The 18,610-nt window shown below is 47.6% G+C and overlaps 1 protein-coding gene across 2 annotated transcripts in view; it reads left to right on the top strand.

Annotated features, from left to right (window-relative positions):
- LOC128331578 (G protein-activated inward rectifier potassium channel 1-like) overlaps positions 1-18,610 on the top strand; it is a 39,251-nt gene that overhangs the window by 15,858 nt on the left and 4,783 nt on the right. Inside the window, exon 2 of one of the 2 annotated variants that reach the window (XM_053265152.1) lies at positions 8,555-8,771. The exons of the other annotated variant lie outside the window; for it this stretch is intronic. Within the exon in view, the coding sequence (XP_053121127.1) occupies positions 8,555-8,771 (217 nt within the window). The remainder of the gene's footprint in view (positions 1-8,554; positions 8,772-18,610) is intronic. 2 annotated transcript variants of the gene reach the window in all.

The following is an 18,610-nucleotide window of genomic DNA, read 5'->3' as shown; positions in this document are numbered from 1 at the left end:
ATGCATGTTAAAAGGAATTCTTTGATTTTGCATTGTTTGGTGCTTGTGGCAGCGAAGCCCGGCCACGGAGAGAGCATAGGTCAGGGAACCCAAGGGGAGTGGTGTGTAAGAGGGGGGCGTCATGGTATGGCCTGATCCTCTGCCTGTGGACTTGGAAATAAGTCCTGCTGAATCCAGTGGGGCTAATCCTCCCACATGGCTGAGCATAGGATTGCAGCCTCTCTTGTTGACCTTTGCTGCTGCCTTGCATCCTCTCTGGGAGGGCACAGGAGAGGCCACTGCTGTGCCCACCCTCCCCCTCCCCCTCCCCCTCCCCTCCATCCAGGCAGTCTCCAGCCATTGTGGCTGTATTTTGCAAAAGTTGCGAAGATGCCATCTGTCCTTTCCTCCGAAAGCAGCCACCTTGACTGCCACTGCGGATGAAGCAGCTTTTTTACAAAGATAGCCGCAACCCTGGAGGGCTGGGGAGGGTAGGATGCCAGGGAGCTGCGGCAGCTTCACTTTCTCCACACACCCCACCCCACCGCAGAGAAATGGCAAGGCCGGTAAAGGTTGCAATCAGAATGGTTACACACAGCAGAGAGTCTCATTCAGCTCAGCAGGACTGAAGTAAGGTAAAGTGCGCCGCCGAGTCGTTGTTGACTCCTGGCGACCGCAGACGAGAGCCTTGTAGTTTTTCTTTGGTAGAATACAGGAGGGGTTTACCATTGCCTCCTCCCGCACAGTTTGAGATGATGTCTTTCAGCATCTTCCTATATCGCTGCTGCCCAATATAGGTGTTTCCCATAGTCTGGGAAACATACCATCAGGGATTCGAACTGGCAACCTCTGGCTTGCTAGTCAAGTCACTACTTCCAAGTAAACAGACATGGAGTCATGCTGTACCATGTCTCCTTCTCACACCTCACCCATTCGGGGTCCCCTCTTCCCAACCTACCCCATGCTCTCCTGTTGGCAAAGCCTCACTGACACAAGCACAACACACGCTAAAAGAATTCTTTTTAAGGGTTCAGTGAGGCAGTGTGATTATTAGAGGCTTGGTCTAGGACCCGGCTTTATATCTCCACTCAGCCATGAAGCATATAGAGTGAGTGACTCGTGGTCAGTCACTGTCTCTCAGAGAAACCTACCTCACAGCTTGCTGCGAAGCGAAAATTGGCAAGAGAGAACAGTGCTGCCCTGAGCTTTTTCAAGGAAAGGTGGAGTAAAACAAATGCAAATAGCAAGCCTATCCTTGGACCCTGCTCCAGTTTAAACACCCTTCCCTTTGAGAATGTAGATTTGGGAAACAGACTAAGAAGTCATTCACACAAGCGAAAACTGTTGTACCCAGGTTTGGGAGCTGTGTGTGCTCCCAATTTTTAGTTGTGTGGATGCAAACAGCTAGGTAGGATAAGGGAGAAGTGATTGTGTGGAAGCAGGATAGGAGGAAAGTTTTTCCTCCTACCTTGCTTCCACGCAAACACTTTCCCCTCCACCTACTTAGTTGTTTGTACCCACACAACCAAAAACGGTGAGCACACACAGCTCCCAAACCTGTGGGAGTACACAGTTTTTGCTTGTGTGAATGACCTCTAAAGGTAAAGTGTGCTGTCAGTCGATTTCGACTCCTGGCACCCACCGAGCCCTGTGGTTTTCTTTTGGTAGAATACAGGAGCGGTTTACCATTGCCTCCTCCCACACAGTATGAGATGATGCCTTTCAGCATTTTCCTAGATCGCTGCTGCCCAATGTAGGTGTTTCAGCGGGGATTCAAACCGGCAACCCTCTGCTTGTTAGTCAAGCATTTCCACACTGCGCCATTAGGTGGCGATGACCTCTAAGTTATGCAAAATGAGAGTACAGGATGCAGGGTCAAAAGTCGTGGCCGTCAAGCCAGCTTGCTTCCAGCATCTCTGAGTGCAGAGTATCTTCTCTTCCCTTCCGAGACATACCTGCCCTCCACTCTTGCCCACGCAAGGTGTCAGAGCATGCAAACACAGGCCAGAGAAGTAAGGCCGCAGAGGCTGCATCAGCTTCTCAGCTGCTTGTCTGAATACCCTCTGTAGCTCTGCCTTTGTTCCCCCCTTTATCTGTCTTCGGTGCGCCTTTTGACTCATTTCCCCACTCCTGCCTCAGTGAGAGCTGCCATGCCTCACCTTCTGTTCAGAAGCAGTTCTCAATGCTCTGTTCCTCAGGCCCAAACTCCACTTGATGCTGAATCACATTTCCTCACCCCTCCCCATTGTTCTTTCTTTGGCAACATGCAGGCATTAAAGTTGCATTCTTTCTTCTCCCCGCCACCCCCCCAAGACCTTGGCAGTCACGTGGGTGGAGAGGTGAGGGATTTCATAGCTCCTCTGATTATTTCTCCCCATAAATCACCTCTTCAAGCTGCTTGCCCGCTACAGCATACTGTGGAAGGAAAGGTATAAGCCCTATATCCACATATTACATTCAATGCTTGTAGAACTTGTGTACACAGGTACAGATCTGTGCAGGTACAGTTATTCACATACTGAACACAGGTACGGCAGGACACTTCCTGTCTGTAGCCTGCGTTTCAGGGGGCCTGAGCCCAGACTCACTTTTTAAATGAACACATCTACAGTCATTTACACAAAAACGTGTACAGACACTTGTATGCACGTACAGACATGATGTCTGCATAGGACTACAGAATACCTTTGTATGTATTTTGAGAGGAGAAAGGCGGGGTGAGTAAATGTGACTCATTATTATTATTATTATTATTATTATTATTATTATTATTATTATTATTATTATTTCTCTCTCTCTCTCTCTCTCTCTCTTTCTCTCTCTATATAATACTAAGGTCGTATGTGGCAAGCTCCGCCCACACAGTGCTTTACCAATCGGAGGTAACAGAACAGAAGCATCGTGGTGATTGGGCAGTGGGAATTCCTTATGCAGTTAGGGAAGAGGAGCGGGTAGGGAGTGAGTGAGTGAGCAAGTGGCAGGGACAGGGCAAGTCAGTGAGTGGGCAGGGAGGGGTGAGCAAGTGAGCAGGGAGGGGGCAAGTGAGTGAGCGGGGAGGGGGCAGGGAGGGGTTGAGTGGGAGAACGAGCAGGGAATGAGAGCAGCAGCGAGGGGGCGAGTGAGTGAGCGGGGTGAATGAGCAAGCGGATGGCAGGGAGGAGGCTGACCTTTTATCCTGCCCTTCTTCCAAGGAACTCAGGGCAGTGTACATGGTTCCCCCACTCCCATTTTTATCTTCTGAAGAACCCTGTAGCATAGGTCAGCCTGAGAGAAAATGTTGTCCTTCCCTTCTTTAAACCTGTTCTTCAAAGCTTTTCTTAGCGAGCATCAAGTGTCTCCTTTGCTAAGCAGGATCTGCCCTGGTTTGCGTTTGGAGGAGTGACTACATGTGAGTACTGTAAGGTATTCCTTTAGGGGATGGAGTCACAGCTCAGTGGAATGGCATCTGCTTGCGTGCAGTTAGGGTCCCCAGTTCATTCCCTACCATCTCCAAGGAGGACTAGAAGAGACTCCTGCCTCTTTGGAGAGTTGCTGCTAGTCAGTGTAGACAGTAATGAGCTAGGTGGACCCATGGTCTGACTCGGTTTGGCAGCTTCCTATATTCCTATGTTCCTAACTAAACACCTCATATTAATGTAATATATTTCATATTACAGTAAGATTAAACAATCCACTAAATGATGAAGGCACAAAGAGCCTTGCACCTGCAACACGTTTTAGATCTAAATGGGAATTTCAGCTGGCCAGACAAAGAGACTCCATGCATTGTTCCCGCAGAACGAGAGCAAATAAAATAAAAGGATTCATAAGATAATACATGCCTAAGATTATTATGCAGCAATGTTGAGGTGTTAAATGTGTGCCTTTTAATAATTTATGATCGTATCCTCTAGTCTTATCAGAAAAGTCGTGTGCAAACTAATGAAGCCCTCTTGCCTCGTGTGAGATATCAGAGAGTTTCCCATCTCACCAGTGCGTGGCCAATCAATTATCCAGGCTAATGCAGTAGAAAGTTTCACATTTTCTCTTTGCATTAAGACATGATCCCATTAAGCCATTTCTAGAAATGACTTCGGTCGGTATCTTTGCCGTTTCCAACCCTGGCGGAGAGGCTGCCCTCATCCCACTGGTTGTCAGCTAAGCTTCCCTGCCGTGTGTTGGAAGAGAGGGCTTCTCCTCCCGCTGTCTGTCTTCAACCTTAAATTAGGCATGTTGGCTCAGAACATTTTGAAAAGCCTTCAACCACCATTCTCAGCCGCTCTCGTCAGCCACTAGGAAAGCAGGCCTTTTTTTATTATTATTTTAAAGCAAGGAATCCTTGGCCATTCAAGCACATCACATCACATTTGGTTAGCAGATGAATTGCACAGTGATTTGCAAAGGAACTGGGATTGACATCTTAGCTAATAAAGATGACATATTCCAACAGCGACCAAAGCAGGAAACACATGTCTGGCTAATACAGGTCGGCAAGGCGTGTGGGTGCTTCTGTGGCAAAGAGAGAAACATTGAGATTTGGGGATCAATCGCAGCGTCCAGATATGCCCAGAACTAGCCAGTTTAAGCTCTCTGTGGTGCCTCTTGCTTATATTTGGACAAATGTCTTGCAGTGTCTCTTGCTTCCTGTCTGTTGTTCTATCCCTCCCTCTAGCCTTTTTTCTTTCCCTTTTTAATGTATTAAGCTGATTCTGCCCCGTATCTACTCTAGACACCTTGCTAATTTCTTCTGCTAATTACCAAATACATCCACGAGCAGTGTCTTCAATCACACTTTTACCAGTCGTGACAATTCAGAGAATTGCTGTGAGACACACTGATGATTCTCTGTGCAGACCCTCTCCCTGGGGACATTTGGGAGGGAGCGTGGTGGTGGGGGGAGCGGGGAAGCATCCATCCTGCATGTGTGAACTGGCTCCGTGTTTTCAGAGATTCAGGGGTCTCGCATAGACTTTTGGGGGCACAACAGTCTTTTGCAGTTATTTCATAGGGTCTGCAGTTGCCGTACCAGATGTACCCCAAAACCTGAGATTTCTGAGGCAGGCCCTGGCTATGTCACAAGGTGTCACCCCTAGAAAAGAGGAAATTTCAGAAGCAGGTGCAGAGCCCAGCGGCAAAGGGACAGAATCAAGAAGTGGCCCCAAATTGGCTTGAGATTAACCTTTGCCACCCATCTGCCTAAAAAAGAAAGAGAAACGCTGGAGCAACAAGGTCGTTTGGGGCATCCTGATAACCCAAAGAGGGCCACAGCATTGATTGAGAGCCAGTGGGTGAGCTGCCCTTTTGGCCTTCCAAGAAATACCCCCCCCCCCAAAGTAGCTTCCTAGCAGGGCTGGCCTTCGAGATAGGAGAGCTGGGTGGTTAATCAGGGCGCCTCCCTGAAGGGGGTGCCAAGCCGAGCTTGCATCAAGCCATACAACTTGGGAACACTGATTAACTAACCATGGGTGGGCGGGCGACTGAAGGTGCTTGTCACCCAAAGTGCTGTTTATCCTAGAACCAGCCCTGCCTCCTAACGATGGGAAAGGAACACTGACTGACAGCCAGAAGCACCAGTGGAGCTGCAAGAGCCACAGACTAACCACATTTCTAGACTAACTGCACCCATGCAACGGGGATGGGACCCTTTTTGACTAGGTCCCCTAACTCAGAACACCCTCTGTGCCACCTGCTGCACAGCCCTCAGGGACATCTTTTCATGGGCCACATGTTTCCAGGTTAGTAAGGGGAGGTCATTAAATGTCCCTTCCCCAGGGCATTGGTGCCCTGGCAGTCTGGAAGTGCTGTCAGTCTGCTCCCCTTGCTGCACGGGTGCTTTGGATGTCAGCCACTGCCTTCAGGGGCACTTATTAGCTTATTTATACCCTACTTTTCTTGCATAATGGCACCCAAAGCAGCATAAAATAGGGTTTTCAGGTCGCCTCTCCTCTAGGCACTGACCAGATCCTGGCCTGCCTGGGTGGCTGCAGCACATGCCTTCAGGCCCTGCCCTGAGACCAGTCAGCATACATACACTGACCCTTAATCAGCATAACTGGCCATCTCCCACCCCCAGTTTATGTGCATCCCTTCTAGAAATAGAGGGGCAGTTCAGTTCTCTGCCAGTGAGATACCAAGGAAGGCAGCATGCTATGGAGTGCCACGTGACTCCACAGTTCTGCACTGCCCCCAGATAGCGAGTGAACAACACTTCCAACAGGATGAAGAGCCCTCCAGGGGAACCAGCCCAGGCTTCTGTGCGATTGGGCCATCTGGAGCGTCTGGTTCACGGGATCTAATTAGGGAAGATGAGGCGAGGTGACCTCACTCCTCCACTACACAAGGGTGGTACTGCCTCTGGTGTGTATAGGAAGCAGGGCTGAGAGATGACTTGTGTTGCCCAAGGCCACTCTCTAAGTTGCTCAAAGGGATTAGAGAGACTTCAAATCCCCCAGACCAGCAAACCACTGAGCCCAGTCATAAGGCTTGCAAGCTTTCAGAACTGGCCTGGAATCTCCAGGAATCCGGCTCCATCTCCCGGTTCACTACTGAGAGCAATCCTGGGGATTTTGAGGGCTTGATCTTGTGAAATGTATCTAGTGGGCGGAATCTCCAGAATTAGCTGCACTCAAAGTTGGCAGGTCTACCCACTCAGCCAGAACATCATCTCTCTCCCTATTACAGATTAAATTCTGTAATTTAATCCTGGGCGAGGTGCTCCATCTGCAGTGGTGTAGTGCCACAGGGATGGGCAGGGTGGACAGGCAGTCCCGGTACTTTTTCCCCTCCAGGGTCTCAGCAGGGACACAAAGCCTTTGGCTTTCTATATGGAACTAATGTTATTACTCTTGCTATTCCAACCAACTTAGACATTCTATTCTTAGAATGTCAAAGACATTCTTCCTGTCTTAGGAACATAGGAAGTTGCCTTATACTGAGTCAGACCCTTGGTCCATCTAGCTCAGTATTGTTTACTGTGGCTCTCCATGGTTTCAGGCAAGAATCTTTCCCAGCCCTTCCTTGAGATAAGAACATAAGAACAGCCCTGTTGGATCAGGCCCAAGGCCCATCTACTCCAGCATCCTGTTTCACACAGTGGCCCACGAGATGCCGCTGGAAGCCACAGGCAGGAGTTGAGGGCATGCCCTCTCTCCTGCTGTTACTCCCCTGCAACTGGTACTCAGAGGCATCCTGCCTTTGAGGCTGAAGGGGGCCTGTAGCCCTCCGACTAGTAGCCATGGATAGACCTCTCCTCCATGAAGTTATCCAAACCCATCTTAAAGCCATCCAGGTTGTTGGCTGTCACCACATCTTGTGGCAGATAATTCCACAAGTTGATTATGCATTGTATGAAAAAGTACCTCTGTTTGTTGGTCCTAAATTTCCTGGCAATCAATTTCATGGGATAACCCCTGGTTCTAGTGTTATGTGAGAGGGAGAAGAATTTCTCTCTATCCACTTTTTCGACTCCATACATGATTTTATAGACCTCTATCATGTCTCCCTGCAGTCATCTTTTTTCTAAACTAAATAGCCCCAGGTGTTGTCGCCTTGCCTCATAAGAAAGGTGCTCTAGGCCCCTGATCATCCTGGTTGCCCTCTTCTGCACCTATTCCAGTTCTACAATGTCCTATTTTAGATGTGGTGACCAGAATTGTACGCAGTACTCCAGGTGTGGCCGCATCATAGTTTTGTATAAGGGCATAATATTAGCCATTTTATTTTTAATCCCCTTCCTAACGATCCCTAGCAAGAAATTGGCCTTTTTCACAGCTGCCGCACATTGAGTTGACACTTTCAATGAGCTGTCCACCACAACCCCAAGATCCCTCTCATGGTCAGTCACTGACAACTCAGATCCCATCAACGTATGCTTGAAGTTGGGGTTTTTCATCCCAAAGTGCATCACTTCACACTTGCCAACATTGAACCACATTTGCCATATTGTTGCCCACTCACCCAATTTGGAGAGATCATTTTGGAGCTCCTCACAATCCGTTTTGGATTTCACTACCCGAAAGAGTTTGTTATCATCTGCAAATTGGGCCACCTCGCTGTTTACCCCAACTTCTAGATCATGTATGAATAAATTAAAAAGCACCGGTCCCAATCCAGATCTTTGGGGGACCCCACTTCTTACTTCCCTCCATTGTGAAAACTCAATTTATCTCTACCCTCTGTTTCCTGTCCTTCAACCACTTAGCAATCCACACATGTACTTGTCCCCTTATCCTGTGACTGCTACGTTTTCTCAGGAGTCTTTGATGAGGAACTTTGTCAAAAGCTTTTTGTCGAAAGCTTATTTCCCCCTCTCCCCTCACTGGGCATTTCCTGCCATTCATTCCAGTACATTCCCTAGAATCTACATGACCCTTGTAAGAGACCTCCCCCCCCCCGCTGCCGATTACTGTATCTATCTACGTGAGGGGTGCTGCCATGGGGTATGGCTGTCAGGGTGGGTGTGGCTATGGGGGGTTCATAGAGAGCGCCTGACCTTCTGAATTTGTGACCACCTCCCTGCCGCTCTGGAAACGTTTCCACCACTTTGCTGCTGCAAGATTTGTTCTTAATTCGCTGGGATTTTTCTCTACATCTTTAGTCACGACAGACGCCAGAAGGTGAATTCCTGCCACTAGACCAGTGCGAGCTCGACGTCGGATTCGGAACTGGGGCCGACCAACTGTTTCTCGTTTCTCCGCTCACCATCTGCCATGAAATCAATGACAAGAGCCCTTTCTTTGCCCTCTCACAAAGATCATTAAGGAGTGAGCAATTTGAAATTGTCGTTATCCTGGAAGGGATTGTCGAAACAACAGGTACGAGCTGAATCTGATGCATCCCCTCAGTGGTTAATTTCTCAAGAGAAAGGGGCTGGGGACTAGCCAAGCTGTTTGGACACCACACCCTCTGTCCTGGAAGGACTTGTTGCTTAGGGCTGAACTGGGGTTTCTTCCACGGGGGAAAGATGCACTCCACACATGCTCAGAAACACTGTTTTCAGCACCATTTTTTCACACGTTCCAGGGCTAAGCCCTGAATTGGAAGCAGATTCACTCTGCTGTTGAGCCCTGCCCCTGGTTCAAATTCAGCCCTGCATATCCAACATAATCAGTGACAGGAGTCAGCATTGTTGGGCGGATTGCTTAGGGCCCTGAGAAGAACCAATTGCTGATCCCCAAGACCATTTTTGTGCCCAGAGCCTTTGTGTGGCGGTGGCAGATGAGTTGTTCAGGGCCCACCCAGGTAGAAGAGAAGCTATGTAAAGAAGTTTGCTGAGGCCCCCTTAGAAACTGCAACTGGACTCGGTACTCAACACATTGTGATTAAATACCTTTCCTTAAGGGTGGGGATTTGATTGGGGGTGGGTCTGGTTTACCAGTGTAGTGAAATGAAGTGGTAGAATGGACTGTACCACTTCAGATTGTAAGTAGGGGGGGATACAATTTTCAAATGTTCCCCATATTTTTTTTTAAAAAGCTCTGTGCCAGATAAAAAACTATTGCATCAGATGCAATGGTTTAAAGTGGTGATTATCTTTACTGAGCAGGAGGAGAGCAACTGGCCCCATCCAGCCCCAGCACAGCATCTCTTCAGTGGCTGTTGCTGGTGTCTGTTATGTTTCCTTTTTAGATTGTGAGCCCTTTGGGAACAGGGATTCATCTCTCTCTCTTTTTTAATTTCTCTATGTTAACCGCTTTGGGAACATTTATTGAAAAGCAGTATATAAATATTTTTGTTGCAGTAGTAGTAGTAGTTTAGTATAGCACTTTCCCAGCTTTCTAGTTTTATTCTTTAAAGGAGTTCTCTACATAGAGTAACATTCAGGGCCAGTTCTGATGATGAATGTGATGTTAGTTTGACGGGAATCAGAGATTCCCACCCTGTGTACCCTCCCTCAGAGTGTGTCATGAGAACCGGGGGGAAAGTCTATCAATAGAAGCAATCTCCAGTTGGCAACATGCCAAGCCGAGATCATCAAGCCAGCTTCACATTGTAATTACTATATGTTGGCTTGGGCTTGGGTTGGCACGTTGTCAACTGAAGATCGCCAATGGCTTCTCTAGTTCCCAAGACATGCTCCACAGGAGTGCACACACAAGAGGAATCTCCAATTCCCATTAAACTAACATTGCATTCCAGCCTTCAAAGAGTGGTGCCTCGCCTGCAGCCTGAAATGGTACATCCCATTTGACCACCTCCATCCAGACTCATCGAGAGGGTCTTCCAATTTATTGGTGGCGGGAGTGGTTCTTGAAGCCTCTTAGGTCACTTCCATATGGCAATAAAGTGTGCGATATTCAAAGCTATCACACAAGTTCCAAGTGCGATCTTACTCTCTGTACACATATTTCTGGAGGCATCCACACTATTTCCTAACACAACCTTATCCTCTGTGCACGTGCCAAGCACAGAGTCCACAGTGCCATCTGATGGCCAGCTCTTGCAAGACAACCCACCCTTTCCCCCAGGCACCACAAAAGTAGTAATGAAAAAGGGTGGGTTCTTCTCAGAATGCAAGAGCTGGCCAGCAGGTGGTGCTATCAAAATCACACAAGGTCCCTGCTCAGCATGGATACAGAGGGTAACATCATCCTAAGGAAGAACTGTGGAAGCCTGCAGTATTGTGTGTACAGGAATTAAAATTATGCTTGGAAATTGCACGAGAGCTTTGAATATCTTGAACTTTATTGTTGTATGGAAGTGGCCTTAATCATCAAGTGCAGAGCTATGCAGGAAGAGTCTAATGAGAATTCCTTTGAGTCATGCCTCGCAGCTAGGGACAACTAGTCATCATGACTTAAAAACTATCAGGAGAGCTGGTCTTGTGGTAGCAATCATGACTTGTCCCCATAGCTAAGCAGGGTCTGCCCTGGTTGCATATGAATGGGAGACTTGATGTGTGAGCACTGCAAGATATTCCCCTCAGGGGATGAAGCCGCTCTGGGAAGAGCAGAAGGTTTCAAGTTCCCTCCCTGGCTTCTCCAATATAGGGCTGAGAGAGATTCCTGCCTGCAACCTTGGAGAAGCTGCTGCCAGTCTGTGAAGACAATACTGAGCTAGATAGACCAATGGTCTGACTCAGTATATGGCAGTTTCCTATGTTCCTATGTTCCCTAGTAGCCCCAAATGTGACAATTACAAAGTCCCAGGGCATCATTAGGGGGTGGCCCATGGAGCACGAGCCCCCAGTGAATTGCTCAGAGCCTCTCATCAGCCCTGTTCCTCCTCCATGGACTATTCCAGAAAGGAAATGCAGCAGTGGAGACACCTGTACAGAGGAGAGTTGGTCTTGTGGTAGCAAGCATGAATTGGCCCCTTAGCTAAGCAGGGTCCACCCTGGCTGCCTATGAATGGGAGACTTGATGTGTGAGCACTGTAAGATATTCCCCTCTGGGGATGGAGCCACTCTGGAAAGAGCAGAAGGTTCCAAGTTGCCTCCCTGGCATCTCCAAGATAGGGCTGAGAGAGGCTCCTGCCTACAACCTTGGAGAAGCTGCTGCCAGTCTGTGTAGATAATACTGAGCTAGATAGACTAATGGTCTGACTCAGTATATGGCAGCTTCCTATGTTCCTATGGGAGAGAGCTCCTGGCCTCACCTAGCTCTCTGCTGCTTCCACCTCCATCAGTACTGTATTATAATATTAGACACTTTTTAAAAAATGTAATTATTCTTGGTGGGGGAGGTATGATTGAGTGTAATTATCAAAAGAGGGCTGTGGGCCTGGGCCCATATCTTTTAGCTACCTAGCAACACCCCTGCAAAGTCCTCAAATCCGGTTGCTTCTGCTCCTTGTGTGAGAGGAAGACAAGAACAGATTCACTTTCAATGGAGGATAAATTCTAAACGGCTGGGCCAATCCCAGGCAGTGTTCTCTGTAACTGGGATTCCCAGACGTTGTTGACTACAACTCCCAGTATTCTCAGCTGCAGTGGCCTTTGGCTGACGCTTATGGGAGTTGTAGTCAACATCTGGTAATCTCTGTAAACAGGGAACACTGGTCCCAAGATTGGGAGTAGGGTTGGTCCATCATAGGAACATAGGAAGCTGCCTTAGCCCCCTGCTAACTGGGCAAAGAGGCACCTTTTACCATGGTGATTCTCTTTATTTAGCAGGGGGAGAGTAACTGGCCCTATCCACCCCCAGCACAGTACTTCCAGTGACTGTTGCTGGTGTGTGTCTTATGTTTCTTTTAGATTGCAAGCCCTTTGGGGACAGGGATCCATCTTATTTGTTTGTTATTTCTCTTTGTAAACTGCCCTGAGCCATTTTTGGAAGGGCGGTAAAGAAATTGAATTATTATTATTATTATTATTATTATTATTCTGAGTCAGAAATTTAGCTCCATTTAGCTCAGTATTGTCTCTACACTAGGGTGCCACAACTGTGGCCCTGAAGCTGTTGTTGGACTACGACTCCCATCATCCCTGACTATTGGACCCTGAGGCTGGGGATGATGGGATTTGTAGTCCAACAACAGCTGGAGGGTGGAAGTTGTGCAGCTCTGGTCTACACTGACTGGCAGTGGCTCTCCAAGGTTTCAGGCAGGAGTCTTTCCCAGTCCTACCTAGAACCAGAGATTGAATCTGGGACCTTCTGCATGCAAAGCAGATGCTCTGCCATGGAGCTATGGCGATTATGGTTGTTCCAAGGTGGGTTGTGCAGTTACTTCTTCGTGTATTTGTTTTATTTCAGAGGCTCCTCTCCCACCTCTCTAGCAGTCCGAAGAGGCTACAAAGTTTTTAAGGCTTAAACAACTATTAAAACAAAAGCCAAATGAGGACATGTTCAGTTCAGGAGTGTGGAAGGGCAGCACATCTCACAGATAATAAAAACACAGCTCAAAATGATCTACAAAAAGAATAATATGCAGATTGGATGGGTGAAATTAGCATAACTCATTCCGTGGTTTGCCTACCCAGCAGGCCATTTATCTCTGCAACTGTGAAGGTGTGATCTTGAGAATAACACTCCATTTCTGAATATGATAATCCAGATTTTTAGAAAAATAGACGGCTGAGATGGGAGGATGAGAGGCCAAGAAATGGAGGGGAAAGGGGGAGGAAGGGAGCTTCTGGATCTGCCCCAAAAGTCTTGTAGTAGAGCAGTCTCAAGGGTAAACACCAGCTTCCAGAGCATCCGGTTGAGGGGAGCATCGTGGTGCTGAGAAGAGGGTGCTCTGCTCATGCTGAGATACACTCTTCATCGCTATCACAACTTTGCTAGTTTCCAAGCTGAGTCCTGACATTTAGAAGAGCTTGAAGGGTTAAGCCTTGGTGACCCCTCGCTCAGGTTTCTTGATGATGAATCATAATGGAATTTAGCCTGCTGCTGTTGGTCTCAACCCCTCAGGACAGCATTCTGGCCCCTCAGCCAGCATACAGTATCATTCTGCAACATCTTCCAGGCTCCCTCGAATCCTGGCTAAGGAGGAAATAAAAGACTCGAGTCTCATTGCTAAACCCCATCCTCTCCCCTACATAGGCCAATACAGAGAAGACAGCCCCCGAGATATAAATATATACACACACACACACACACACCACACACACACACACACACACACAAAATGTATTGCTACACCTTAATTATAGGAATAGTAGGAATAGCAGAGTGCCTCCATTCCTCAATAGTGTAAGCCTGCAGGCCTATCTCATTCACAGCCAGAGGTCTAGTGCGTGCAGTGGTAGCAGAGAGATTAATTATGTGGCTTCCCCCTTCGGCGTTATGGTAATGAACCTTTATGTACTGTAGTATATGTGACACTGGAGATCAGTGGAATATTTTTAAAAAGCTCTCATTTACAGATAGTGAAAGGAAAGGGATGCTGTGCTTCTGGGGACAGGGAAAGAAAGAACTCCCCAAACTATTGTAGGGCTTCATTTGAACTCCAGTAGCCTCCACCAGTTATCAGTCAGCTCCACAACCTGTTAAGCCCAGCCTCAGAACATGTTTTCAAGATTCTGCTGTCTCCCATCGTAACTTCTCTTTGGAAAGACTCAATTTAAGCTATAAGCTCTCTAAGATTAAGATCTGGGTGTCCTGGGAGACTGAAATGGCCCTCCACTGGTTTCTGTATGTTCCTATGTTTTTATTGGCTCTAATAAAATTTAAACAGTGTTGATGGAGCACTGGAAGGAAGAGAACTGGCTTATATAGTGATTACATATTTACTGTCTTGTATATCCCATTTGGCGGGGCCATAGCTCAGTGACAGAGCACCTGCTCTGTGCGTAGAAGGTTGCGGGTTCAATCCCTGGCATCTCAAGGCAGGGCTGGGAAGGACCCATTTCTCAGTCCTTGGAGAGCTGCTGCCAGTCAGAGAAAACAACACTGAGCTAGGTGGGAAAAGGTGTGACTCAGTTTAAGGCAGCTTCAGGTGTCTGAAGATTTTCTGGCCAGGTGGTGGCTATATGATATTAATGGATAGGATAAGGACATAACAGGGGCTCTGCTGAATCAGACCAGAGGTGTATCTAATCCAGCATCCTGCTTCGTACAGTGGCTAACCAAGTCCCTCTGAGAAGCCCAGAAGCAGGACATTTAGGACAATAGCCCTCTCCCTCAGTTGCTCCCCAACAACTGACCCCTGCTAACTTGGCAAAGAGGCACCTTTTAATGTGGTGATTCTCTTTATTGAGCAGGGGGAGAGTAACTGGCCCTATCCACCCCCAGCACAGTATCTCCAGTGACTGTTGGTGTCTATCTTACTTTTTTTTTTTTGGTGAACCCTTTGGGGACAGGGAGCCATCTAAATTATTTATTATTTCTCTGTGTAAACCGCCCTGAGCCATTTTTGGAAGGGCGGTATAGAAATCGAATGAATGAATGAATGAATTCAGAGGCAGCACAGAGCCATCAAGACTGGTACCCATGGATAGACGCCCTGAATGTGTCTGTTCCCTTTCTAAAGCCGTCTAAGTTAGTAGCCCTCATCTTGTGGCCCCAAATTCCATAAAGTAATTATGCATGCTCAGGGACAGCTTCCGGGGGGGGGGTAGGGGCAAGTGTCCCCTCAGACAAGTAGTTTGCCCCCCATTTCCCCCCCCCCATTTCTGTTTTAGAACTCACCTACCCATAAACACACTTTTGCCCCTTCTGTGTGTTGCTCTCTTTCCCCCCCTCCTGGTGCCACCTCTGTGCACTCTGTGAAGAAGTGCTTCCTTTTAGGTCCAATAAAATTTGAACAGTGTTGGCAAACAGACAGATGGAGGAATAGAAATAAAGCTAGCTTGTTTACCTATTACATTTTTATCTGCCCCTTCCTCCAGTGAGCTTATAGCAGTGACCATGGTTTTCTCTTCTCTGCCCATTTTATCATCACAACAACCCTGCAAGGTAAGCTAGACTGAGAGCAATGGCCCATGGTTACCCAGTGAGCTTCATGGCTTAATAGAGATTTGAATCTTGGTGTCCATGGGTTACATTAGCCACTAGACCCCACTGACTCTCCAGCCAGAGGCTCTCTTACCCCTGGACTTCGGGGCCAAAATCCAGGGCCCCCACAGCCCCTGGCCCCCTCCCAATCCTCTTTAGTCTATCCCAGGTGCTGTGGTCATGCAGCAAAGCATGATGATGCTTAATTTGCAGCGGGGGGGGGGCTCCAAAGACCTTTAGGTCCAGGCTCCAAAATTACCTAGGTGCACCTCTGTCTCCAGGAGCAGCAAATATAATAAAAATACAGCACACGTCTGCATGAGGGACAATTGACTTAGCAGAAGATGCATCTGTCATCTTTATCCTGAGAAACACAGAGTCAACAACTGAAGTCATGAGAAGCCCAATTGAATTTGTGGTGGATAAAGTCCAGTTTAGCATTCTCACATTGCTGATATCTGGAACATAGGAAGCTGCCTTATACTGAGTCAGACCCTTGGTCCATCCAGCTCAGGATTGTCTACACTGGCTGGCAGCAGCTCTCCAAGGTTTCAAGCAGGAATCTATCCCAGCCCTACCTGGAGATGCTGGAGATTGAACTTTGAGCCTTCTGCATGCAAAGCCGATACTCCACCACTGAGCTGCGGGCCCAACCTCCATTTAAATAGAAAATTATATATCAATAAAATATGTGAAATATATTTTTAAAATTTAAATTCTGTTTAAGTGTAGCAAAGTGTAGCAAATTTTATAGTCCTGTTTTAATTTTTTTTAATGTGGACCGCTTTGTGATTGTTTTTAATGAAAGGCAGTATATAAATTTAACAATAAATAAATTAAAGAGAGAGAGAAGAGGGACAGTGTTGGGGCTTAGGTTTGCCTGAAAGGATGTGTGAGGGATGTGGTGGCAGCCATGATTGCTGTGTTCCGGTGCCCGTGCTCAGAGGTACCCTTTTTCCCCCTCAGGGTGGTCCCTGCTTTTCCAAATAGGTTCTTAGGCTGAGACCTGCCTCCCTCGAACAAAGCCCTGAGCATCCAGGGAGCTGGAAAGGTTTCCCGAGCCATTTCTTTTCCTGTACATTCCGAGTCCATTTGCGAGCCAGTTCCATCAAGCGTCCGTGATTCAGACTCTCCCTGCTGAGCATGGCCATAAGAGAGGGTTAGTGAAACGTGCATAAGCAAATCTAACTAAGTCAATAAAGACTGCTAGGAGACTGACTGTCACCAGATGGAGCAACAGGTAATTCATTACCTCTGTAGGAAGCAGGGCTGATGGATGACATGTGCACACGTAGCACTTGCTCTTCTCTGGATTGCCACATGCTGTCCTGTCTAGGCCTCTAAACCATCATTCTAAGCAAAGCCGTCTGGAGGCAATTGCAGACAACGTTCTGTGGAGTGAAGTACTGGGGCTGACGGCAGCAGCAGCAGCAGGCACCCCGGGGAAGGTGCCAAAAAGAAACCCTAGCTTCCCAGAGAGACCCACTCAGGTAGATTGGGCGCAGCCAGCAACTGGTGAATTCTGGCTGGATGGGCTCCCCTTCTCTTAACTGTGGTGGCTTGTTGTATTCCAATGTATTCTCAGGGACCAGCAAAGTTACATAGGAACTTGTTCAAACAGCCGGGAGGTGGGGGGGGGTGTTATGGTGGGCAGCAGGTACCACCTAGAAGGCTATGGTTGCTGCTGCTGGCCCACTAAAAATGAAAGGAACACACGTCTCCCACCATGGTAAGGATGACGGGGTGGGGAGCAGAGGTCACTTTACTAAAGGCCCACTTGGACTTGGAGCCAAGTTCTGGCCCATGTTTCTACTGAAGTAGCTAATGGCTAGAATGGACCAAGTAGCAGATGCCAGCTCTGAGAAGGGGGTGGACTAGAGGACCTCTGAGGTCCCTTCCAACTCTAAAATTCTATTCTTTTATTTTAGGGGTATGTGTAGACTTGTTGGGCTAGGGCAGGCTTGCCCCCCTCCCCAATTTTCTCTGCCTATCCCCGACATTTTTTTTACAAACCAACTTTTAACTAACTAAATGCTGCTTGAATTTTGTCTTTTAAAAACCCAGATAAACTAGCCCCTCTACTCTTTTGGCAGCCCCCCCCAAAAAACCTTTTAGGCTGGCTTCAGACCTAGGTATGTGTATACTGTAAATTTTTGTGAACGCATAATGAAGTACTGGACTCAGAATCATTATTTTCACGAGGAATTTATATCCCACCTTTCTGTCACAAAAAGGACCCCAAGGTTACTCTCTTTAGGAAAGAGACTGGTAGGAAGAACTTTCTATAGTACTAGATTGTGCACAAATAAAAAGTCACAGCGTTATATTGTGGAGGGTTCCTTTATTACTAGACATGCTCACTCAGAAACTGGGTCCCATATCCTGAAGTACAGGAATCTCACAAAATACAGTATGTCAGTGAAGGTCCCTCCAGGTATGCCCTGCTAACTGGGCAAAGAGGCCCCTTTTTAAAGTGGTGATTCTCTTTATTTAGCAGGAAGAGAGCAACTGACATCCACCCACAGCACAGCATCCCTTCAGTGGCTGCTGGTGTCTACCTTATGTTTCTTTTGTAGATTGTGAGCCCTTTGGGGACAGGGAGCCATCTTATTTATTTGTTATTTCTCTATGCAAAATGCTTGGGAAACATTTGTTGAAAAGCTGTATATAAATATTTGTAGTACATAGGAAGCTGCCATATACTGAGTCAGACCTTTGGTCTATCTAGCTCAGTATTGTCTACACAGACTGGCAGCGGCTTCTCCAAGGTTGCAGGGATGAGTCTCTCTCAGCCCTCTCTTGGAGATGCCAGGGAGGGAACTGGGAACCTTCTGCATGCAAGCATGCAGGTCCTCTTCCCAGAGTGGCCCCATCCCCTAAGGGGAATATCTTACAATGCTCACACATGTAGTCTCCTACTCAGAGGCAACCCAGGGCAGACCCTGCTTAGCAAAGGGGACAATTCAAGCTTGCTACCAGCTCTACTAGTAATAGTTTGTACCAACTACAGTTATTCTGAACAGTTATTCTCAAAGGCAGGATGCCTCTGAGTACCAGTTGCAGGGGAGTAACAGCAGGAGAGAAGACATGCCCTCAACTCCTGCCTGTAGGCTTCCAGCGGCATCTGGTGGGCCACTGTGTGAAACAGAGTGCTGGACTAGATGGGCTTCCTTGGGCCTGATCCAGCCGGGCTGTTCTTATGTTCTTATGAACGGTAATGTGGCTGGCTGAAATCCAGCACATCCTGATGTCTCTGTAATGTTGCCCTGTGGGCCTAC

The sequence above is a fragment of the Hemicordylus capensis genome, chromosome 6, assembly GCF_027244095.1.
Source record: "Hemicordylus capensis ecotype Gifberg chromosome 6, rHemCap1.1.pri, whole genome shotgun sequence".
In the NCBI taxonomy this organism is placed as follows: Eukaryota; Metazoa; Chordata; class Lepidosauria; order Squamata; family Cordylidae; genus Hemicordylus; species Hemicordylus capensis.
The sequence above is the reverse complement of the archived record's forward strand: the minus strand, read 5'-3'. Positions and strand labels throughout refer to the sequence as shown.